The 24,818-nt window shown below is 42.0% G+C and overlaps 1 protein-coding gene across 3 annotated transcripts in view; it reads left to right on the plus strand.

Annotated features, from left to right (window-relative positions):
• Window positions 1–478: 478 nt before the first annotated feature.
• Window positions 479–24,818, plus strand: part of FDFT1 (farnesyl-diphosphate farnesyltransferase 1) — a 37,758-nt gene continuing 13,418 nt past the window's right edge. Inside the window, exons 1-5 of one of the 3 annotated variants that reach the window (XM_029938658.1) lie at window positions 479–781; window positions 9,172–9,269; window positions 10,104–10,287; window positions 14,453–14,581; window positions 17,546–17,737. In XM_029938658.1, the coding sequence (XP_029794518.1) occupies window positions 683–781; window positions 9,172–9,269; window positions 10,104–10,287; window positions 14,453–14,581; window positions 17,546–17,737 (702 nt within the window). In that variant the 5' untranslated portion in view covers window positions 479–682. Of the gene's footprint in view, window positions 782–8,854; window positions 9,270–10,103; window positions 10,288–14,452; window positions 14,582–17,545; window positions 17,738–24,818 lie in introns of those variants that run through there. The other 2 variants (XM_029938654.1, XM_029938652.1) reach the window with 2 other exon arrangements.

A 24,818-nucleotide genomic window follows, 5' to 3' on the forward strand; every position in this document is an offset into this window, starting at 1 on the left:
CAAGCTTTTGCTCTCTTGTGTTGCAATAAGCACAGACACCACTAGCTTTTTGCCTCGCGCGGATCCAGCGCAGGAGATGCGCGTCCGCGTGCAGAGCGTGAAGAACTATTCTGGTCGGCAGGACAAAACACGACTAAACAGGTGAAGAGATTACTGACAAAATCATAGCGGACTGCCGCCCGCTGGGCTCTGCTGGGTTCTCACCAAAAGCCCGCGTCCGAGCCAGAATCCACCGCACCTAAGCCGCAGCGTCACAATTACGCTCCAGTGGTGGGCTAGCCCCAAGCTCTACCTAGGAAGAGCGGAGGAAAAGGCCCGCCCCCATAGAAGCACCAATCCAGCTCGCCCGTCGCTTTTTCATCCTCTAATTAGCGTAGAGGGTGTGGTCGTCACGCCAGGCTCATCCTGCCGCCGATTGGCCGGCGTCTTCCTGGTGCGAGCAGTCCTAGCCAATCAAAGACCGTCAGTCCACCCCGCTAACCCTCGAGAAGCGGCGCGAGAGCCAGAGACCCGTTGAGGTGGGCGGGATGTGGCCGTGGCACACTGTACTGGACCCGCCTACGCCCCGCCCCACCCGCTGCGCCTCCGGGACTTAATCCTTTGCCGTGTGCGGGCGGGTGTCCACCAGGGGTGTACAGGGAAGAGAGCACCCATCACCTGGAGCCCGCCGCCAGCCGCCAGAATGGAGTTCGTAAAGTGCTTGGGGCACCCGGAGGAGTTCTACAACCTATTGCGCTTCCAGATGGGGGGCCGGCGGAAGGTGATCCCCAAGATGGACCAGGTGAGCCGAGCATCCCTGCATCCTGGCTGGGGCGGGGCGGCTCCGCGCGGCGCCGGGGCCTGGGGCCTGGTTGACTGGGCCCCGAATCCTGGGCGAGGGGCTCGGCGAACGGGTGCCAAACGCCTTCAGGCGCCTTCCTTCCCTCGGGGCGGCATACCCCCGCCTCTTCTGGCGGCCCCACCCGCGCAGCCAATTTCTGCTTTGCTAACTCCAAATTGGGTGCCGGTGGCCATGGGCCCTTTAGTAGGCTTCCTCTTCCCTCTCCAACCCTCTCTCAGGTTGTCTTGATGTTTCTACGCTTTCAAGACATTGCTTGTCGGTAGTTTTTCTTCATTTTTCTTTCAGTCCTTGAGCATTGCTGTTATTTGTGTCTTAACTGGTGGTTGCAAAATGAGATTATGTGGGTACAGTAAGTGGGAGAGGACCTGTGAGAGAATTTTGTGAACGTATAAAGCTATGCAGATATTGTCACAATACCTGTTCTGGAATGAAACCTTGCTCATCCTTCCAGTTTTCGGTTACATCACTTCTTGTAGAAGGTTCCCTCACTCTCCTGTAATCTGACCAATCCCTTATTCTTCAGTGCTTCTTCAGTTTTTTATAACACATATTTACTCTTCCAAATTCTTTTTTCTTATCTGCCAACATTGTTGGTTGCTTGGAGGCCAGACTTGGTTTTATTTATTTGTATTTCATCTGCCTCATTCTTGTAACCTTTGTTAAGTGAATGTTTACAAAGGTATTTATTCCAACAAGAAATTTGAGTGATTGCTCTTAAGTGATCAGTGAATGAATAGACACATTCAGCCCAATTAGTGGGTTGTATCAAATGTTTTAAATGCTTTTCTCCAATGGAAACATCACAGATACGGGTTTTTCCCCCTTAAATCAGTGTCCTTTATTAAACACTTTAAATTGCCCATCAGAAAATTTATTTTCTCTTTCATACCTCAGGCTCCATCTCCTTCTTCAAAGTCTAGTGTCAGTCAGTGCCACCTCTATTGACCCTTCAGCAGACATTTTCAAACACCTGTTTGGTGCTGGATGTTGGGGTGGGTGCACCATGGCAGGAAGGCATGTATAGACAGACAAGACATACAAAGAGCTGACCATCTTCTCAAGTGAATAAGACATAAGACTTTCACAGGAAATTTAGGAAAGCACCATAACAAGTTACCTGTGAAACTCCCTCAACCATTTTCTCTCCTACTGTTTACCTTATGTCCGCCCTGCGGTCTTGTATTGTGGATATTTGTATGTTGGCTAATGATCCCCAAATCCCTTTCAGGTCCAAGATTCTGTATTTGATTCTGGATTTTTAAGCTATTTGGGTATAAGAATCTCATTTGATGTATCTTGGGTGAATTAATGAATAAAAGGTGGGTGCACTACCCTCAAGAAACCTCTAGCTTTTTAAACAAGATAAACTTAAGTAAAGGTGGCAGAAGGTAGTAAGTGCCATAAGGACATTTATAGAAGGGAAAAATCACTTCTGGCCAGGATAGGGGAGTCCTCTTTTGAGGGAGGCTTAAAAGAAGGACAACTTTCCATTGCTCCTGTGCCTTGCTCAGTAGGTGTTTAATTAGAGATTCTTACTGAGAGTATTTGGAGCTTTCCTGAAATTATTTGCAAATATTTGTGTTACTGTACATTTGTGTGTTTTGAGGGGAGAACGGTGTCTGATATTATATCCTTCCAGGGATCTGTGACCCCAAACGGATAGTCACTGCTTTACACACCTGGGCACTACCTGTAACAAGCAGTTCACTGCCTCTGGAGACTTGCCCACTTCATCCCCAGACATTTTTTCCGATTTTAGGAAGTGCTACCTTATAGTACAGTAAGCGGAATTGTTTCCACTCTCCTCTCCCCCTGGAGCCAGGTCTAACCCATGTTTGTAATCCAGTACTTGACATATTTGAGGGGAACTCTCCTGTTTTTTCTAAGTTGGAATATTGATAGCCCCACCAAATATTCTCTGTTCTTCCTTTAGTCATTAAATGTTCTTTCCAGATCATTCACCAGTCTGGTCTCTCTCTCTTTAAAGTCTAGCATCCTGGGGTGCCTGGGTGGCTCAGTTGGTTAAGCGACCAGCTTTGGCTCGGGTCATGATCTCATGGTTCGTGGGTTCGAGCCCCGCGTCAGGCTCTGTGCTGACCGCTCAGAGCGTGGAGCCTGCTTCCGGTTCTTTGTCTCCCTCTCTCTCTGACCCTCCCCTGTTCATGCTCTCTCTCTCTCTGTCTCTCAAAAATAAATAAAAAACATTAAGAAAAATTTTAAAGTCTAGCATCCAAAGTTGTCCAGGTGCAGGTAAAATTGACCCATTTGGGCGTGATGGGCACAGAGTGGAAAATGCCTACCCTGATATGTTCACAGTTTAATGGAGAATAGGTTTTAAAAAAGATAGCCTAGGAAATGCCAAGTAATCTTGAGTGCATTTTGATTTCAGGAAATTTTAGTGAAATTAGAAATGTTTTACAGTGAAAAGTTTTAAGAAAACACAGGAAAAGTACTTTGTAAGGTGTTTGATTTAGTTTAGTGGGGAAGATTATCGATCAAAAAGCTACCAAGGGCCAGGTTACCTAGGACTAAGCATGATGTGTTTGGGATGATAAGGAAACCAACTTGGCTGAAACTGAAGAGTGTAAGCTAGAAGCATAAAATTCATTAAGCGCATATGGGAGTCCAAAAGCTGAGCTGTACTCAGTAAAGCAGGTAATGGTTAAGAGCAGAAGAACTAAGAAAGCAACCTGTTTGAAATGCAAATTTGACAAATGAGCAGATTGGGAAGAAATTATATTGTGAATTAGAACAATCAAATTAATAATGATAATTACTTAATAATAGCCATGGACAACATTTGTTGTGTTCTTTTCTTTCTTTCTTTCTTTCTTTTTTTTTTCATTTATTGTGTTCTTATGTTTGCCAGGCACTATGCTGAGCTCTTCAAGTCTGTTATCTCAGTGTATTAGGTTAGCTTTCACTGAGGAACAAACCATTCCAAACCTGAGTGACTTAACTCTGGAGACTGGTTATTCATCAGTGTGAATGTATTTAACACTGCTGAACTGAACACATAAAAATGGTTAAGGTGATAAACTTTATGTATATTTTACCACAATTTACAAAAAAACCCAGTGACTTAAAATTGAAGTTCATAGTCATCTGGGAGAGCTCGGGAGTTCTGCTCATCCAGGTTTGGATGATTTCTTCTGGGTTTGCCCAGCGGGCTGGCTGGCTTGTGGCTGGACCATCTGGTGGTTAGCAGGCTGTGGGCTGCAGTGTCAAGGGGAGACCGGACCGGATGTGTCTCAGCATCCAGCACGCTAGCCCTTGGCTTCTGCGTGGCTGCTGGAGTTTTCAAGTCTCTGTTGGAGTCACATTTTCTGCTGTCTTACTGGCCAAAAATAGTTACAGGGGAACCCAGATTCAAGGATGTGGAGAAAAACCCCATCCCCTGATGGAAAGAGCCATAAACTTCTGTGGCCAGTTTGTAACTCATCACACTTAGTCAATCTTGATAACAGCCTTAAAGTGATAAGTACTATTATTACTGCTATTTTACAGATTAAGAAACAGTAGCATAAAGCAATGAGATAAATTTAAGGTCACATGGTTTGCAAGAAGTGGATCCAGGATGCCAGTTCAGGCTAGTCTGGAAACCTCCGTGCTTCTAGTTTGCCCTCGATGAAGAGCTTAGGTTTGATTGGCCTCAGATAGCTGATCAGATCCCACCACTGTCCCCCGTGCTCCTGGCATGTCCCAGACACTCTCTGATTCCTAGTTCCTTCCTTCCCTTCTTCCCAACTATGTGATCACCAATTGCATGTCAGATATTGTTTTAGGTGCTGGAGTTACAACAGCAAACAAGATAGGTGAAGACCTTGCTTTCATGAGCCTTACTTACATTCTAGAGGAAGAGAGAGAGAATGAGCAAATGCAGTTCACCCTTGAACTACATGAATTTGAATTACGCAGATTTACTTATACATGGATTTTTTTGATAAATGCAGTACAGTACTATAAATATATTTTCTCTTCCTATGATTTCCTTTTTTTTAGTTTGTTTATTTTTGAGAGAGAGATAGTGCTAGTGGGAGAGGTGCAGAAAGAGGGACAGAGGATCTGAAGCAGGTTCTGCACTGACAGCAGAGTCCAGTGAGGGACTCGAACCCACAAACTGAGATCATGACCTGAGCTGAAGTCAGATGCTTAACCAACTGAACCACAGGTGCCCCTTAGGGTGTTCTTAATAACATTTTCTTTTCTCAAACCTATTGTAAAAACATAGTATATATACAAACTATTTGTTAATTGTGCTATTGGTAAGGCTTTCAGTCAAATAGTAGGTTAGTAGTAAAGGTTTTGGGGAATCAAAGTTTTATGAAGATTTTCTATGTGGGGGTTAGCACCCCTCCTCCCCATATTGTTCAGGAGTCCACTGTATGTAAGATTTCAGGTGGAGACAAGACTACAGAGAAGAGTAATAGCAGTGCAAAGGATCTGAGTGTCTAAAGTCAGGAGACACAATTTATAGGGTTATGATTTGGGTCCAGAGACTTGACTTGTCTCATTTTCTTTTCTATAAAATAAGACTATTGGAGAAGAGGGTAGCCTTGGTTACTCCTAGAGAGAGAAATGTTAAGAGGGTAGGAGAAAGACCTTCCACACTATAATATCTTAATTTTTTTTTAAGTGAGACTCTTCTAGCTCCAAGATTTGATGAACAATACAGTATAATAGTATTTGTTTTGTAGCCTGCAGCTTATCTGAATCCTTTTTAAGCCCATAGAACCATTAAGAAAGAAAATAGTTAAATAGAGGAGCATACATTTTCCTTCACTTAACATGGTCTTAGTTTCTCTCAATTAACAAATTGGGGGGAAAGGTACACTTAGGAGATATTGAGGGCTGACTATTTCATTTCTGGCACTAAAGGATTTGGCTGTAGGATTCAGGGTTCAGTAAACTTGATTTATACTGAATTTGTAGGATCATATCAATAAATAGGGCCTTACTGTCACCTGCAAGTTATAGGACATTCACTCAGGGGCACATAATGGAAAAAGCAGATATTTCATAATGCATTTCTGGCTTCTGTCAAGCCTAAATCCTGACTCTTAGCTGAATAACTTTTGGTAACGTAAGCTCCAGGCAGCAGTTTCTTCATCTGTAAAGTAGAAATATTGATCGCAGCCCCTTAGCCACAAGTTTCCAACTGGCAGATGATCTGAAAATGAGGAGTTTTTTCATAAATGTAGCACAAAGTCATTTGGCAGCAAACCTGCCCTGAGTCAAAATGATCCTAGCTTAGTATATTCACATTGTTTTGCAGAAGAAATATTAACACTTAATTATGGGATGTTACTCCCTAACAAGTGGGGCTGTATATGCATCTTATTGCCTGCTTTCTACAACACTAAAAATTCTGACTTCTGCCACACATCTGGCCATGAAGAGTGAATGTAGGTGAGTGTGGGTCTGTAATATACTAAGCATTTTGTAAGGGTAAAAGGTCATGTCTGTATTGTGCTTGGCACGTAGTATCTGCCCAATAGATGGTAGTTGTTAATCTTATCGTTACATAAATTTGGCTCCGTTTGTGGGGTTTCTCCCTATTCTGAGCAATCTGTGTTAAAGTCTAAGGAAAGCCATCAAAAGGGTTGGTAGCTTGTGGAATGTGAGGCTGGAGCCCCAGTCCTGGAAGTTCAGTCTTGCACTTCTGGCCACGGCACGCTCTTCCCCTAAATGCCCTTCAACTCTGTTTTCTCTTACTTGAGAGTTCTCTGGGGTGCACGTGATCTCAGACAGCAATGGAGAACGCCAGGAGGCTCTAGGGACAGGCAGCAGTTAGCCCTAGACTTTTTTTCCACCCCCCTGCCTGCCAACTCATGCGAATCAAGCAGTGGAAATTTTTATAGTGAGTAGAGTTTTTTCCAGCGTTTAATAGTTATATCTTCCTATATCTTGATAAGCTGAAGGACTTACTGTTCAGAGCGAGGAACTGAAACAGGTAGGTGACTGGGAAAAGAATGATCAGGGAAGGAGATAGGGAAGAGATTTACTGACTTTGCTTGTTTAAAGAGCAGAGGAGATGTTGGTAAGGAGGGGTAGTATTCTTTAAGGTTGTTGCTCTTCAAAACCTGTCCAGCTTTTTAGTGGAACTCATGGCTAGAAATCAGCTCTCAAAGTCTTTAGGTACAGCTGAGGATTAAAACATTTGGCAGCGCAGAGAAAGGCATCACTGTGGCCTGGTAACGACAGTTTATGTGAAGAGCTTGCCACGGAGCTCACTAATAACTGTTGTTCTCTTTCTTTTGCTCTGTTTTGAAGCCTTGACTCTCCACTCCTGAGAGGGAGGGAGAGTTGGTGAATGGTTTTTAAGTACTCTAAGTGTATTCATTTGTTCATCAAACCTTCACCGAGTATTTTTACATGCCAGACCCTGCACTAAATGATTTTACTCTAACATATGGTGCTCAGTAAATATTGTTACTAATAATGAAAACAATTTTAGTATAAGGTATTGTCAAATTGGCTTACATACAACACCCAGTGCTCATCCCAACAAAAAGAATATACAATGTTTATTCATTTTTGAAAGAGAGACAGAGACAGAGAGAGAGCATGAGCAGGGGAAGGGCAGAGAGAGAGGAGACACAATTCAAAGCAGACTTCAGGCTCTGAGCTGTTAGTACAGAGCCCCATGTGGGGCTCAAATCCACAAACTGTGAGATCATGACCTGAGCTGAAGTCAGATACCTAACCAACTGAACCACCCAGGTGCCCCTTTTCTAATAATATTTTTCATTGAACATGGCAATGAAATGAAATTCTCATGATTTATATGTGTTTTTTTTTAAAGGATTACTCTCTTGACGGTATGATATGCATCCATGATAGGAAATTTAGGAAATACACACATATAAAAAGAGCATGGGTTCACTGAGTTTCATGGTTCACTGTTAACATCCCAAAGTGGCATATCCAACCGGTGATAGGCCATATGTATATTTTCAACCACTGTCCTGTTTGATATTTCAAATGTTTTCCTTCTCTTACAAAGATGGTGAGGAGACAGGGGTTGGGGGGAGAGTATATGAGAACTCTACTTTGTACTCACTTCTCTTGTGAATGTAAAACAGCTCTAAAATTAAAGTCTCTGTAACACACACACACACACACACGAGTCCGCAGTTTTTTCAGATATGCTTGCATTGAAAATAGGGCTTTTTTTCCCCTGGAAAAACGATTCTCGTTTTCCTTAGGGAAGAGTAAAGTTCAGGGAGCAACTCATGACAGCTCACCAATTTGAAAGAAAGAGGATTAGAAATATTAAAAGTAATCGCTAGCTTTCCAGAGGTTAGCAGACCTTCAACAGGTGTTAAAGAAAAGTCAGAGGTGGGCAGTAAAGTGGTAGAAACAGGTTTTATTCAGAAAAGCTATAGGGGAAAAGAGACCCCGGTGTAGACCTGGGCTCAATTTCGAATACATCAAGGAAGAGTGGGGATTTCCAGCTAAGGAGAAGAGTAGAGGGGTCGTTGGTTGGAAAATGATTGAGATGAAATATGTGGGGTGAGGGGCATTCTAGCTAAAGGACCCAAACTAACAGGATTCTTGCTGGAGGCAGGCCAGGGCCATGGGATGATGGAAGATGAGGAACCCTGCAGGGCGGTCAAGGTGATCAGTAGCAGGATTCTTGCTAAAATTGAGTGTTGCGGGGATAGACACAGAAGTACAAAAGTGGAAGGTTCAGAGAGTCCGACTAAAGTTTGGTCAAGGAGAGGTTCTGGCATCAGGAAGAAAAGCCAGCTTAACAGAGTGGGCTGGGCTCCGCCAGCTGCCAGTGGGTTCTGGGGACTAGGGGACTGCCCGGGAGGAAGGCGGGGGTGGGGGAGGGGTTGCGAGCCAGGGGCTACGGGGCGGAGCTGACCTCGGGAGGGCTGTGGCCCCCAGACTGGGGACTGGGTGGGCGGGGCCAGCGGAGGCACACAGCCGCTGGGCCAGACGCGCCTGTCCGGGTAGGGTGGAGGGAGAGCCCGCCCCGCCCCTCGGGGGCGCGCCTCCCAGATCCGCTCGGGTCTATGGAGGAAAAACTTTACGCTGGCCCTTCGATTCCCATGGCCTCAGCCGCCTGCGGCACCAAGGCCATGTCCCTGTTCAAGCGGACCTTGGTGCTGAGCCCCGCCGCGGCGCCCCGGGGTACGGGCGCGGGCTCCCAGCCCCGCGGCTGCCCCTTGCCTCCTGCCTCCTGGCCCTCCAAGGACTGGTCGCGCGGAGAGGGCTCCTGCGGCAGGCTGCGGAGCTCGCCACCGGCCAGCCTCCTGCCCCATTGCCACTCCTGCTCCTCCACGTCCCCCACCACCGCGGTGTGTCTTCTCTGCCCGCAGGACTCGCTCAGCAGCAGCTTGAAAACTTGCTACAAGTATCTCAATCAGACTAGTCGCAGTTTCGCAGCTGTCATCGAGGCACTGGATGGGGAAATGCGGTGAGTGGCCAGACTGCTCTTTTTCGCTTGGGAAAAGTAGTCTTTTCCAGGGGACTTTGAGCTATGAAGCTACTTTTTGTCAGCCCCTGGCGTTGCAGTCTCCGCTTGTGGCTCAGGTAGAACGTGCCCTATTCGTGTCCCGCCTAAGTGAAGGCAATGTTCTGTTTGGAACACCCTGTGTTTACTTTAGAATGCCCTTTCAGGCAGTTCGCCATCTAATAGTTTCCCTGTGGGCCCAGCTTCAGGGAAGCAGGGAGGAAGGGGGGGCAGTGGATGGTGGTGTTTATTAACGTTTTTTTTAGTCCTGGCAGCTGAACCTGTTTCTGACTAGGTCATGCTTTTTTTTTTTCTTGGCTTCACTTAGGCTGCTTTGCCGTTCTAATATATGGAGTTAATTCTTCCCAAGTTGCTGCTGTGCAGACTGTGTAGGGAACCTAGACCAGCTGCTTTTGTGTATGATTGTATTTACATTGGAAGTTACAGCGGCTTTTAAAGACTTTTTTATCTGCAACATATTAGTTTCATGTAAACACTTGATCTGTTGATCTTGGTAAGGTTGTCCCTCATAGTTAAATGTAACTCATTCTGGGAGTAGTTGTGACATCCAGCTGCTAGGTTTTTTATTTCGTGTTTTATAAATAAACCACTGAAGTCCAGTGCTCCCATCTAAGAAAAGAAAGCTGAGATGTGTCATTAAGTACAAAAGGCTTTGGCTCTCTTTTCAGAGTTCTTTAGAGGTAAGGCTATAGGAGGTTTGCATTAATGACCTGTTATTTTAAAAAACTTTTCTTTGGATGTTTGTCTGTTATATTAATAGTTCTTCCATTTTTACAGCCATGCAGTATGCATATTTTATCTCGTCCTCCGAGCTCTGGACACTCTGGAAGATGACATGACCATCAGTGTAGAGAAGAAGGTCCCACTGTTACACAACTTCCACTCTTACCTTTATGAGCCAGACTGGCGGTATATGGAGAGCAAGGAGAAGGATCGACAAGTGCTAGAGGACTTCCCAACGGTAGTGGAATTACAAGTCTCTTCTGTGTATGGTTGTGTTGATGATCGATGACATAGTTGTCGGGTACCCCCCTTCCTGGAGAGAGCAGTGAAATAAGCAGTCTGAGGACAGCGTCATGTCCTGTGATGGGTGAGAACTCTGTAGCCGAGACTCTGAAGCCAGGCTGCCTGGGTTGGAATCCCACCTCCTCCACCAATTAACCAGTGCTGGGTGATGTAGCCTGTATAAGCCTCCATTTCTTCATCTATGGAGAGAATAATAATACTTACCTCATGAGATTTCTAGGAGGTAATCCAGGTTAGAATGGTGTTAGCTTCTATTATTATTACCAGTATGTTGCTTGGAAGTCCAGTGTTTCTTTCTTCAGAAAGATACATTTTGAATCCAGTGTGGTAAGAGATGGCTTCTCAGGCTTGCTCACAAATCCTGTTGCCATGTTAACGCAGCCTAAGTATAGAGTGCTGCCTGCTGCCTGCTGCCTGCTGGCTTCTGGTACCCTCGACCTGGTAGTGTGGATATGTTGTTCTTGATGGGCAGCCACTATGGGGTAGGGAGCAGGCTCTTAGCAGCTGGGGTGAGGACCAGTGTGATGATGCCCTGCCACTTACGGCCGTTCTCTGTGCCTTGGTTTCCTCATTTGTAAGGTTAAGAGCTCTCCTCTTAGGATTGATAAGTTCATATGTATAAAGTATTTGGGGGCACCTGGGTGGCTTGGTTGAGTGTCCAGCTCTTGGTTTCAGCTCAGGGCATGATCCCAGGGTCATGAGATGGAGCCCAGAGTCGGCCTCCACACTGGGGGTGGAGCCTGCTGGAGATTCTCTGTGTCTCTGTCTGTGTCTCTCCCACTCTCCCTCTACCCCTCTTTCCCACTCACGCTCCCCCTCTAAAATAAAATAAATAAATGAAAACAAAGTACTTAGAAGATTGCTTGCTGCATACTAAGTATTCAGTAAACATTAGGTGTTTAGTCCCTTCTGTGGGAGTAAAGTGGGTTATAATTAAACTCTTGAGTTTAGAAAATTGACAAGTTTATGTTACACATGTAATTAGGTCCTACTTTTCTGGAATTTGCATGTCTTATCACACAAATAAGTACTTCTTTCTTACCTAACAGATAAAGGTTTGATTTAGCAAAGTCTCATGTTCTCTAATAGCCCAAAGAAGCCCTGAGTCTGGGGCTAGAATTGCTAGAATCTGGGGGGAAGAATAATCCTCATGTGGCTGTTGCCATGGAAACAGGTCTATAGTCCTGAGTGGGGAGGCGAGGAATCCACCCAATACAGAAGAATGTGTGAGAGACTCCTTCCTTGAGTGAGCAAAAGGCTATTTCAGGTTACTGAGATTGTGCCTTCACTATCAAAGACAAAAATAAAATTCAGTATGATTCAAACCAAAAGAAAAAGTCTATGAGGAATTATTAGGTGGAGCTAATACAGTGCAGTGCTACAATACAAGAGAGGAAAAAGAACCCATGAAGTCTAATTAGGTGAGGAATCAGAGTCGGTCCTAGAGAAGGGACCAGTGATTTAGCTCTCCCAGGACACTTCTCACATGAGCAGAGGTTGGGTTTTCTCTGATTAGAAATCCATAGCTATTCACTGATGAGCTTTTGATACTCTGCTAATGCAGAGAAAGTGCTGCAGAGTCCCAGAGCCTTTATTTATTTATTTAAATGTTTATTTTTGAGAAAGAGAGAGAGAGAGAGACAAAGTGCAAGCAGGAGAGGAGCAGAGAGAGGAAAACACGGAATCTGGAGCAGGCTTCAGGCTCTGAGCAGTCAGCACAGAGCCTGATGCAGGACTCGAACCCATGAACTGAAAAATCATGACTTGAGCTCAAGTCAGATGCTTACCCAGCTGGGCCACCCAGGCACTCTGGTCCCAGCGCTCTTATAATTGACGTGCATTCTCACTTTAAAAAGTTATAGTCTAGCTAGATCCTCCAAAACCAAAAAAACCTTCCAAACTACTTATTGCTTGAGTAGATTCATAACAAATAATTGCTGGGCATGGGACAAATGTCATAGGTATTTTAAAAATCATGATGGCCCTCTCCACTCAGCATATGGATATGAAAATGTGTGAATGCTAGAATAATTTCGGGGGTAGAGCTGGTAAATGTTTAGATAATATTCCCAATATGCTTAGAAAACTGAAATCTTCTCCTTCGTAAACACTGCACTGCAGTGAAAAAAACGGCAGTTTGTTCAAGAAAATTTCAGCATTTCCCCACCCATTGGGGAATAGGGTGAGGACTGACAGGCACTACTGTCCTGAAAGGGAAGAAGCCCTGGAAGAGTAAAAGGAAGCAGAGAGTACAGGCCAGATGTCACTATTTTCCTGTTGTTAACCCTTTATATCCTTAGGAATGTGAAATCTACGGAACTAAGTGTTCTGTGAGAGTATAACTTTGTTTTGTTTACTTTTTTCAAAGTTTATTTATTTTGAGAGAAAGAGAGCAAGTCAGCAGGGGAGGGGCAGAGAGAGAAGGGGAGAGAGAGTGTCAAGCAGGCTCCATGCTGTCAGCACAGAGCCAAATGTAGGACTTGAACTCAGGAACCATGAGATCATGACCTGAGCCAAAGTTGGACCCTTAACCCACTGAGGCATCTGTGTGCCCTCCCGATATTTTTGTTTTCATGTTTTGAATTCTATAATTAGATAATAAGTCCCAAAAAGTTGTTGAAGGGGATGGTTCACATTCAGCAGTGAATAGAAATGACTTTGGCTTTGTCTTAGAACAGTTATTCTGGGAAGAACAGTGTTCTGGGAAGAGTGGGTTGATTTTATGGACTTTTGGGAAGTTTTTTAACTTAATGTTTATTTGCTTTTGAGAGAGAGAGAGACAAAGAGCATGTGAAGGGGTGAGGCAGACAATCCAAAGTGGGCTCTGCACGGACAGCGAGTGAGCCTGATGCGGGACTTGAACTCACAAACGCAGATCATGAACTGAGTTCAACCGACTGAGGCCACCCAGGCACCCCAGACTAATGGGAGTTTAACAGTTGATGTTCTTCAGAGTAATGCTAAAGTATCTTAGCCTTCTGAATCCCTTCTGTGCTGTGCAGCAAGCTCCTTTTCCCTCAGGTCTTTACGTGTATATGTATTTCTTGAGCAAGTTTTTCAAACCTTTCTGTAAAACACAGACCAAGTAATTTTCATACTTTTGATGCTTAATTAAGTCTGTTAACTGTTTTCAGTATTGTGTGTTGGCTCTATTAATATTTTGTAGCATTTTATGAAGAAGTTTCATGGTGTTTTCCATATTGTGTTTTGATCATCTATAAATACTTCTTTGAAGTTAAATAGGACATTTGTGTAATAGCAGTGAATTTAAAAAATATCAGTACGATTTCTACATTAGAGTTTGGGCTATGGGAAAAAAATGTTGGGTAGCAAGCCTTAGGTTGAGCTAAGCTGAGTTGAGGAATTAAAATGTATAGCCTTCTAGAAGGGAGAGACACTATAACTTCATAATATAAACTGGGAATTGATAATAGAAAATGGTTGATGTCCTCAGTAAACTGTACAGGGGCATGAGTTTCTGGTCCTTTCCAAGGCTGTGCATCCCCAGTGCCTAGAACAATGCTTGTTATGGAGGAAGTGCTTGATACATGTTTGCAGGAATGAGTCCCTCATCCCATGAGGTTTGTCTAAAATGGGGCATTCTTCCTAAAATTCTTATGTTTATGCCTACTCTGTGTTGAAGCATCTTATTTGTCATATATTGGAAAGATGAGTGTATTGTGAGATTTTGAATTTTCTTGAGTGTAGAAACTTTAGCAGTTTTAGACCCTTCTATTTTATTATTTTTTTTAAATGTTTAATGTTTATTTATTTTTGAGAGACAGAGATGGCATGAGCAGGAGAAGGGCAGAGAGTGAGAGAGATACAGAATCTGAAGTAGGCTTCAGGCTCTGAGCTGACTTAGCTGACTGAGCCACCTACGCACCCCTAGACACTTCTATTTTAATAATTATAAAATTTCTGAGTTTATTATTCAGTATGTAGAAAACTAGCATAACTTAAATGTCGGGCTTATTGATGAATCATTTGGGAGCCTTAATGAGTTCCACTATAATTTACGATCTATAGGTACCATGTTGGTTCTCAATGTACATACATGTTTCACATTTTCTGGGGTTTTTATATAATTTCTTTTTCAGATCTCCCTCGAGTTTAGAAATCTGGCTGAGAAATATCAAACAGTGATTGTTGAGATTTGCCGGAAAATGGGATTTGGGATGGCGGAATTTTTGGGTAAACACGTGACATCCGAACAGGAGTGGGACAAGGTGAGTGGTTACAAAGCAATGTTGGTGTGTGGTACTTGAGATAGAGCTGAGGGCACTCACTGTGCGGTTCAGAGTGAGGGATAAAGTTGTCTACCCATTCCAGGGATTCTGCTTTTACAACCCATCTGTGTAGTTTGAGTGGCTCATCGTAAACACGTAACACAGGGGCTTATCCTTGAATACTCAAACTAATCGTGCCCAAGGGAGTTTACCATTAAGTTAGGCCCAAGAAGATATAACCTGTCCCAGGGTTCGGATGTTAAGCTTCTAAAAGTGTCTCTGACTCACTGATATTTTATTTTATTTATTTATTTATTTATTTTAACATTTATTTATCATCGAGAGACAGAACATGAGCATGGGAGGGACAGAGAGAGGGGGAGACATAGAATCCGAAGCAGGCTCCAGGCTCCGTGCTGTCAGCACAGAGCCCGACGCGGGGCTCGAACTCCCAAACTGTGAGATCATGACCTGAGCCGAAGTCAAGGGTCAGATGCTCCACCAACTGAGTCACCCAAGTGCCCATACACAAAATTACTCAGTGCCAGCTTGATCCCATTTTGGGAGAAGTAGGCATCCTGTTAGGCTATATGTGTGTCTCCTTAGAAACAAAAACAAGTTTATGAGAAACCAGAGGTACTAACTTTGCATTTTGGGTGTGTTGTGCTGAGAGTGAGCACCTCTCCAATACCTTCCCTTTTTCTTTCCTATCATGTCCTTACAGAATTCACACAATATGAGATGTTCCAAGTTTCTTGACCTCCCCCAGTTCCTATAGTGGTTATAAAATGGGTATGTGTGGGGATTAGCAGTGGGAGAGCCCACATGGATGAGGTTGTCTTCCTCAGGAGACAGGGTAGCTGCAGAGGACTATGAGAGCAGATGATGTGGCAGATAAAATTATAATGGCTTTTATTTGGCCTAAGTTTATTCCTGAGCAGCAGGAGAGTAGGATATTGGCCAGGGTAGGAGTAGGGGGCAGGAAAGGAGTGCTTATCTAGACAAAGTGACCTAATTGACTCTGGGGACTAAAGCAAACATCAGAATACAGGATAGAAGGGAGAGGCCTTGCCCATTTTCCAGAGGCATGGTGTTTGTGAGCCTTCTTTATCACCCCATTAGGGGCAAAGACATTTTAATCATCTGGATTGGGTATGTATTTTGTATCTTTAATGGTATTTAGGTTAGCACCTCAGATGAGACACTGCTGCATACATATGCATTGGGTGAGTGTAGGTCTAAAGTCTGGCCTCTTAATCCTTCAGTCATCAAAACTTGCTGGCAACGTCTTTGGAACTGCTGGCTTCTGCTCTCCAGATTACCATGCGTGTGACTGCTACTGAGGTATCAGTTGATCATTTTAAAGTTAAAGCTGAAATTCCTCCTGGCCAAGAATCAGCACTGGTTAGCTGCATGGTAACTTCCTTTTCTGCCCTGAAGACCCACACAGGGAACCTAGTGATAGGCTGTTGAATACAAGTCCTGATTAGGTCAGTACTTTTAATGATTCCCTCCTCTCCCTTCAACTGTGGAGGAAGAGGACTACCTCCATTCTAGAAATATTTCTATCCAAAGAACTATTATCTTAAAATATACTTTTCCTTGAACAGCCCTACGGATGTACTAAAGTTCTTTAATTTCTAGTAATTCTTTGGAAATGTCTTGTAGTTTCCCAGAGCTCATTTCTGTCTAATTTTAGCATATCTTTACTCTTTATCCAGATTCTTCCTTTCCTAGACCATATTTCAAGTGCATTCTTTTTGCCATTTCATTGTGCCCCTTGATTCATATCTGGCTTTGTGTTACTTCCAACCCAAGACCCTCCTCTTTGGTTTTTCCCTCACTGTTTCCCTCCCTGATGCCCTCCTCAGAGTGTACCTTCCTTCTTTAACTGCTCTCCACTTCTTAAATTGTCTAATGGCCGTTCCTTTCATAAGAGTGTTGCATTAAGTTGTCTTGCAATACTCTTTTCAGGAGAAGATTGCTTTGACAAGCCACTTTTCTGGGAAAAAAATTCTTTGACAATTAAGAATGACATTTACCAAGATCTCTTTAGAGGAGAGGCAATTTTAGCCAAGTTGTTAAAGCCTGCCTTTAAGCCAGACCACCTGGCTTTGAGTCCCTGGCCTCTGACATCTCAGATGAATGACCTTGGGCAATTAACTGACTTCTTTTCTGCGCCAGCTTCCGAAAATGGTAATAATAATACATGCTTCGAGCATTGGGTGGCTCAGTCGGTTAAGTGTCTGACTTCAGTTTAGGTCACGATTTCACAGTTCGTGAGTTCAAGCCCTGCATCAGACTCTCTGCTGTCAACACAGAGCCTGCTTTGGATCTTCTATCTCCTTCTCTGTCTGCCCCTCCCCCACTTTCCTCTCAAAAATAAATAAACATTAAAAAAATTAAAAGAATAATATATGCCTCATAAAGGTGTTTGGGGGGACTGAATATGCAGAGTGCTTAAAACAGTGTTGAGAACATAGTGGTCGTGCTTTGTTCTTCTTTGTAAACAGATTTTGAGACACTGCCAGATCTCAAAGTGTCTTCAAGATTAAGCTCTACTTAGTATTCTGGTTTCTATTAGAATATACTTTATTCTCTTATTGCCTTCACTTTTAATGTTAGATCGCAAAAGGTTTACTCTACTAGTTTATTTTTTCAGTAACCTTTTATTCTAGAAGTAATTCATGTTCACAGTAGAAATACAGAAAATGCAGGTGAAAAAAAATAAAAATATCACACCAGCCAGAGATCAGAGATCACAGTGGTTAAATCTTTTGTGTACATCCCTTTTGGATGTTTTTTATCCCTTTCATGTCCATAGAGTATATTTGTGTTTTAATCAAAATGAGACATACGTTCTATTTGTAACCTGTTTTTGTTTTTGTTTTGTAGTTAATGATCTTTACTGTTTTCTTTTTAGTAAATACTTATTAAAATACTTTTAAAAATAATCTTTTGCAGTACTGTCACTATGTCGCCGGGCTGGTGGGAATTGGCCTTTCTCGTCTGTTCTCAGCCTCCGAGTTAGAGGACCCCCTAGTAGGTGAAGATGTAGAGCGTGCCAATTCTATGGGCCTGTTTCTGCAGAAAACAAACATCATTCGTGACTACCTGGAAGACCAACGAGAAGGAAGAGAGTTTTGGCCTCAAGAGGTAACAGAGTTAGGGGATTTGGGAAAAATAATTTCCAATACTTTCTGAAAACAAAACAAATCTTTTGGTTGCAAGTGATAGAAATGTGAATCAAACTACCTTAGGCAACGTAAGAGAATGTATAAAACAGGTTAAGATTTAGTTTGCTTCAGTGTAGAATGGCTAAATCCAAGGTTCGGTCGTGTGTGTGTGTGTGTGTGTGTGTGTGTGTGTGTGTGTGTGTCCCCTTTCTCTCTTTCAGATAGGATTTCTCCAAGTGGTAGGTATAACACTCCATGACTCACAACCTACTAGCTTGACAAAAACATTCTTAGGAAGGCCTGTTTGGTGGGGCTTGGTTCTTGTCCTCATCCCATAATCAGCTTCTGTAGCCAGAAGGCTGAGTACTTTGGCCTGACCTGGATTATCTCTGCCCAACACACATAGGTGGATTCCCCCCTGCCCCCCCAACCCCCACAGGAAGAAAGATTCCATGGCAGGAGGGAGGAAGAGGCTAGATAGACAAAAACTACAGGTGTTCATATAAGAGACAAGAGTTGATCTTTGACTTCATTTTGAAAAGCAGATAGGGAAAGGAAAGGCTTGGACATTGGTTTTGTTCTGAAGGAAAGCTAGAACATAGTTTTCCTAATTCTTTTTTTAAATTTAAGTAATCTCTACACCCAACGTGGGGCTCAAGCTCACGACCTCAAGATCAAGAGTCTTCTGATTGAGCCATCCACGTGTCCCGGAAAGCTAGAAAATCTTGACTGTTTCCTGATTTTACCTCAGCATTTGCCTATTGCTTTCCATAAAATGATTTCCTAAAACCAAGTGGTTTTAAAGTGGAAAAAAAGGCAGGTGACAAAGTAGGGAAAATATTTGCAACTTACACTGCAAATAAAGAGCTAATATTCCTAATATAAAGACTGCTAAAAGTTAAGAAAAGCAAGACCAGCTACTCTACAGAAAAATGGACAAATAGATGAGCACAGATCACAGAAAGATCGTTAAGCAGCTGAAAAGATGATCACTCTTACTCCTAATAAGAAAAATTCACATTAAAACTACCCTGGGCTCAAATGTTATAGTTTGTCAAGCTTCCCAGGTGACTCCTGTGCAGGCACCCTTCCTTTGACACCAGTCCTCAGAGAAGGGATAGGGTTCATGTGAGTGAGTCAGTGGCCACTGGAAGGGACGCCCCGTCTTCTAGATCCCGGCCAAGGCCAGTCCACCATGTGACACTGCCTCTCACATAAGCACGTCACCCAAGTCTCATTCGTGAGCACCAGCTCTGCAGTCCTGTACACATTTCACTTCCCTCTTCTGTAAAATGGAATAGTTTATACCACAGGGTGGTGGTGTGCATAAAATGAGATAAACTGCAGCCCAGGGTGCTTCATGAAGGTCAGTGCAAATAGCTTACCCCCAAAAGATAAAAGGATCCTGAGGTACTGTGTCTTGCATCAGACTGGCAGACAGGCCTAGTTTGATAAGCCTGAAGCAAGATTGGGGAACCAGGCACTCTTGTGTGGCTGGTGAGCATACACTGATACAGCCCTGAGGGCTGGCAGTTTGGCAAATGAGCTCTATGGGAGCGTATTGATACAGTGTCATTTGTAATATTTACAATTTGTGAACAACCTGGATGTCCCTCTATACAGGATTGATTGAACTATGGCATATCTCCAGGCTATATTATTAAATAAAAAAAGCAGATGTACAATACCGTAGTTTGTTTTTTTGTTTTTTACTTTTTATTACAATTTTAGTTAACATACAGTGCAGTGTTGGGTTTGGGAGTAGAATTCAGGGGTTCACCACTTACATACAACACGCAGTGCTCATCACAAGTACCCTCCTTAGTACCCGTCACCTGTCTAGCCCATCCCCCACCCAACCCCCTCCACCAGCCCTCCAGTTTGTTCTCAATCATTAAGTGTCTCTGGTGGTTTGTTTCCTCTTTTCCTCTTTTTTCCCCCTCCCTTTCCCCTATGTTCATCTGTCTTGTTAAATTCCACATATGAGTGCAATCAATTGGTATTTGTCTTTCTCTGATTGGCTTATTTCAACAGCATAGTTTAAATGGAAGGATAAACCAAAAATAATAAAATGTTTTTAGTAATCATTGTGAATAATATTTTCGTTGAAATACTGAAACTATTACAGAAATTCTGTAACATAAAGTAAATAGGCAATCCTGTTCTTACCAGTCTAGGAGCCAAGGCTTTTCAGTCTAATATAAAAGATACAAAAATGAAACAATAAAGTTATGCAAAACCCCCATAATCCTGAACTGAATTGGAAATACCAATATGAACTCGTGATACAGATTCTTTAAAAAAGAAAAGTGTAGCTCTGTTTACCAACAATGACCAAACCAGTAGTAATATGTACCTCTGGTGTTCCCATTTGGTCTTTGCATACCATTTCCCAGTATAAGAAATAGTAGAGGCAGAAAATACATAAGAGGAGCTTGGAATATACTGTCGTGCCAGGAGGTGGGAGCTATCAAAGTGAAAAACAAGTACAGGATAAAGAGGTACAGGATCCTATTTGAGGAGGCTTTCACTGACCACACATGGAACACTTTGAGTATCAAAAGGAATAAAAATGGCAATGGGTTAAAACACATCAATTGTGTTTAAATAAAAATGAGCATGTGCCTCTTGATGAAAGAGACGTTGGTGTGTTCTTTTATCAAGAGGCACATAATGTCTGATCTTTGCCCACTTTTGATGTTAGCAGTCTGTATTAGGCTTCATGCCTAGTTCTGTTAATTTATTAGGGTTGCAAAATAGTATTTTTATCACAGCTTTATTGAGACACAATTCACTTACTGTATACAGTTCATCCTTCTAAAGTTTTTAGTGGTTTTTTAGTATGTTCAAGAGTTGTGCAACAATCACCACAATTAATTTTAAAACATTTTCATTGCCCCGGAAAGAAACCCCATGCCCTCTAGCAGTCACGATCTGTTTTCTCCTGATGCCCACTCCACAGCCCTTGGCAACCAACCATCTTCTTTCTGTCTCTGTAGATTTGCCTGTTTTGAACTTTTTGTATAAATGGGATCATGTAATCTGTGACTGACTTCTTTCCCTTACCATAATACTTTTAAGCTTCATCCATGAGTAGGATGTTAATAGTACATTCCTTCTTCTAGTCAAATAATATTCATTTGTATAGATAAGCCACATTAAAAATTTTTTTTAATGTTTTATTTTTGATAAGCCACATTTTATTTGTTCATTTATCAGATGAGGAATATTTAGGTTGTTTCCACTTTTTGGCTATTATTATTTTTTAATGTTTGTTTATTTTTGAGAGAGAGACAGAGGATCTGAAGCAGGCTCTGTAGAGAGCCCCATGTGGGGCTGGAGCTCATGAACCATGAGATCATGACCTGAGCTGAAGTTAGATGCTCAACCAGCTCAGCCACTCAGATGCCCCCACTCTTTGGCTGTTATTAATATGCTATGAACATTTATATGCAAGGTTTTGAGTGGACATGTGTTTCCATTTCTCTTAGATATATACCTTGGAGAGGAATTGCAGGTTCATACAGTTACTGACCTTTGAGGAAGCACCAGAATGTTTTCCACAGTGACTGCACTCTTGTACCATTCCTATCTAATTTCTCCATATCTTTACCAACAGTTGTTATCTTTTTTAATGTATGTGTGTAACATCTTTTCATATTGTGGTAAAATTTACATAAGATTTATGATTCAAACTATTTTTCAAATGTATGGTTCTATACCTGGTAAACAGTAACTTCCTACTTCTCTATGTTATCTATCTCTTTTTTATTATACCCCTCCTTGTGGGTGTGGAGTGGTATCTCATGGTGGTTTTGATACGTAATCTCTGAAAGCTAACGATGTGGAACATTTCATGTGATTGGCCATTTGTATATTTTCTTTGAAGAAATATCTATTCAGGTACTTTTTCAGGAAACTACTAAAATACTTCAGATATTTTAATGGTATTGTCTGTGTTTATTATTGAGTTGTAAGGGTTCTTTCTATGCTCTGAATACAAGTCCCTTATCAGATATGTGCTTTACAAATATCTTCTCCCAGTCCGTGGCTTATCTTTTTCTTGATGTCTTTGGAGCACAAAAGTTTTTAACTTTGTTGAGGTCCAGTTTATCTAGTTTTCTTTTTTGTTATTGTGCTTTTGGTGTCATATGTAAGAAACCATTGCCTAATACAAGATCATGAAGATTTATGCCTACATTTTCTTCTAAGAATTTTATAGTTTTAGCTCTTATATTGAGTGCTTTTATCCATTTTGAGTTAGTTTTTGTATGTGGTGTGAGGTAGGGGTGCAGCTTCATTTTGCACAGATGTCCAGCTGTCCCAATACTATTTGTTGAAAAGATTCTTTCCCCCATTGAATTATTTTAGCACCCCTGTTGAAAATCAGTTGACTCTAAGTATGAGGGTTTATCTCAGGACTTTGAATTTTAGGCCATAAAGTAAGAACTTTTTAATTCTATATTTGTGTCTTCCTTTATTAGCTGGGCTGATTTTATAGGAGATGTGTCCTCTCCTTTACTACTTGCTTATTGAGTGGTACAGTTCACGTATGGATTTTCTTTACCCAGCTTTTAGGATAATTTTCTGTCACCCTCAGAAGGTGACCAATTAGTTATTTTTTGCTATCATTATGAACTCACAGATTAAAACATATTGATTGGGTTTGATCTATTGTAATTATTCTCACTAATAAAGCTTATAATTTCCCTCCTTTGCTCAGGAAGAGATTCAGATTGGCTATTGAGTCCTCTTGACCCTTAATAGTCTATGATAGCTTCCTTGCCATTTGGTATTGTGAAGATGTTCTAAACTTACCTTGTGCATTTCCTGTCTAAGATCTGGACTCATCCAGCTCTTCAAGAAGCCCAGGAAAGACACATGGGCTATTGGAAAATACTAGCCAACACCACACTTGGGCAGGATAGTCATTGCTTTCGGGGTAGCAATGGGTGTGTGTGTGTGTGTGTGTGTGTGTGTGTGTGTGTGTGTGTGTGTGTGCGTGTTTGCACGCACACATGAGCATTTAGTTTTACAGCTAAAATACCTTGTGATTTATATTGACGACTTTACAAATACCTTGTAAATTTGTATTGATACTTGTAATTCAAACTCAGGACATCAGGATGGTTATATAATCTCCTCTGTATTATATCTCTACATCATTTCTTCCTCATTGAGATTCATATTTCTCAGGGAAATAAGAGATGCGGGAATTAGTATATGCTGTAACTGCTCATTTGCTTTTTCCCCACATTACAGATCTTGCAATCTCTGAATAGTAATACTAATGCTACTACCACCAAATATGATTACTGAAAATAATTTAATGAAATTTTTTTTGCATATGTTATCCTAATTCCCAAATTTTTTGGAGTGTATTTTTATCTGAATTGTCAGATCAGATAGCCATTACCACTGTAATGTCTCCTTTTTCTCCTTTATTTTGTCTTGGCTTATGCTCACCACCAGTCTTTATGTTGATGTCTCTACCCTTTTGGCTGTCTAGAGCTCACACTCTGGTAGATAGGAAAGAGCCATGAGAATAATTATTCCCCATGTTTATACATATTGATGATAATTTGTGTCCCTGCTATTTGAAAGTCAGTTTTTTCTAGTTATAAAGTTTTTAGCTCACATTTTTGAGTGCCTTAAATGTGTAACTTCCATTTTCTTCTGCTTTATAGGCTGGTTGTTGAAAATCGAATGATAATTTTCTTTTCCTTATAAGTTGTGGGTTCTTTTTCTTTTCCTTCGTGGTCACTGCCTAGATCCATTATCACTGGAGAGGCCAAAAGGTGCTGTCCTAATTCTGTCATCCTTTCTGCATCTGTTAGCACTGATTTTGGATTTTGTAAAAATGGTAGTGATTGTGGCAGCAGCATGGTTTTGGGATTTTTCCCAAGTTCTCAAAAAGAGATAAGAGAACTCAACAAAAGAACTCAAACATACCCAAGACCTGGCCCATAGGTAAGCTGTACAAGCATCCCCAGGAACTCTAAGGCACAAGTGGGCATAGATGAGACACCAACACCGCAGACAGAACCCGCATGACGGAACAAGACAGGCCAAATGTCAGTAATTATTGAGGCTGTTGGATGTATACATAGGAGTTTATTAACTACTTTCTCCAAGTTCTGCAGAATAATCTGGTGCCATCAATCTGAGTGTGTTTAGGTGCAAATTAAGAATGGATAACAAATCTGACTTTCCATAGAATCTCCTAGTCCTTTTAGGTCAGTTATTTATTTGGGGGAGTATATAAAGTTACAATAAGTGTTATTCTTTGGGAAGCTTAAGAGTTTTCAAAAATGAGGTGCCTGGGTGGCTCAGCTGGTTAAGTGTCCAACTGTTGATTTCAGCTAAAGTCATGATCTCACAGTTCATGAGTTCAAGCGCCATGTCGGGCTCTGTGCTGAAGTCATTGAACCTACTTGAAATTCTCTTTTTCCCCTCTCTGTGCTCCTTCCCTGCTCTCACTTTCTCAAAATAAACGAATATACTTAAAATTTAAAAATTGTTACCAAAGATGAAAGTAAGTTATTTGCTAGCTTCAGAAACAATTGTATATATATTTTTTTAATTTTTTAATTTTTTGGTTTTTATTTTGAGAATATGAATGGGGGAGAGTGGGGGAGGGAGGGAAAGAGAGAGAATCTTAAGCAGGTTCCATACTCAGCATAGAGCCCAATTTGGGACTCAGTCCACGATCCCGGGATCATGACCAGAGCTGAAATCAAGAGTTGGACACTGAATTGACTGAGCCACTCAGGTGTCCCCAGGGACTCCTTTAAATAATATCATTAAAAATTGTCAAATCAGTCCCACTGTTGGAGTTGAAGATGTTATTCCACTTTTGAGTTACTAAGATCCAAGGAGGTAATGTACTCATAGTATGGACTCAGCTCATTTTCCCCGATTACAATTGTTTGGCAGCATTCTGAATTCTCAGAATCAGGAGTGTAATGTTAATCGCTCATTACTTGCAGACCGGACCATCTTCATTATGTTTAATGTTCAGCTTGCAGTACTCTTGTAGCTGATTTTGTATATACTTGGTT

This window comes from Suricata suricatta, chromosome 1, assembly GCF_006229205.1.
Source record: "Suricata suricatta isolate VVHF042 chromosome 1, meerkat_22Aug2017_6uvM2_HiC, whole genome shotgun sequence".
NCBI classification, from domain to species: Eukaryota; Metazoa; Chordata; class Mammalia; order Carnivora; family Herpestidae; genus Suricata; species Suricata suricatta.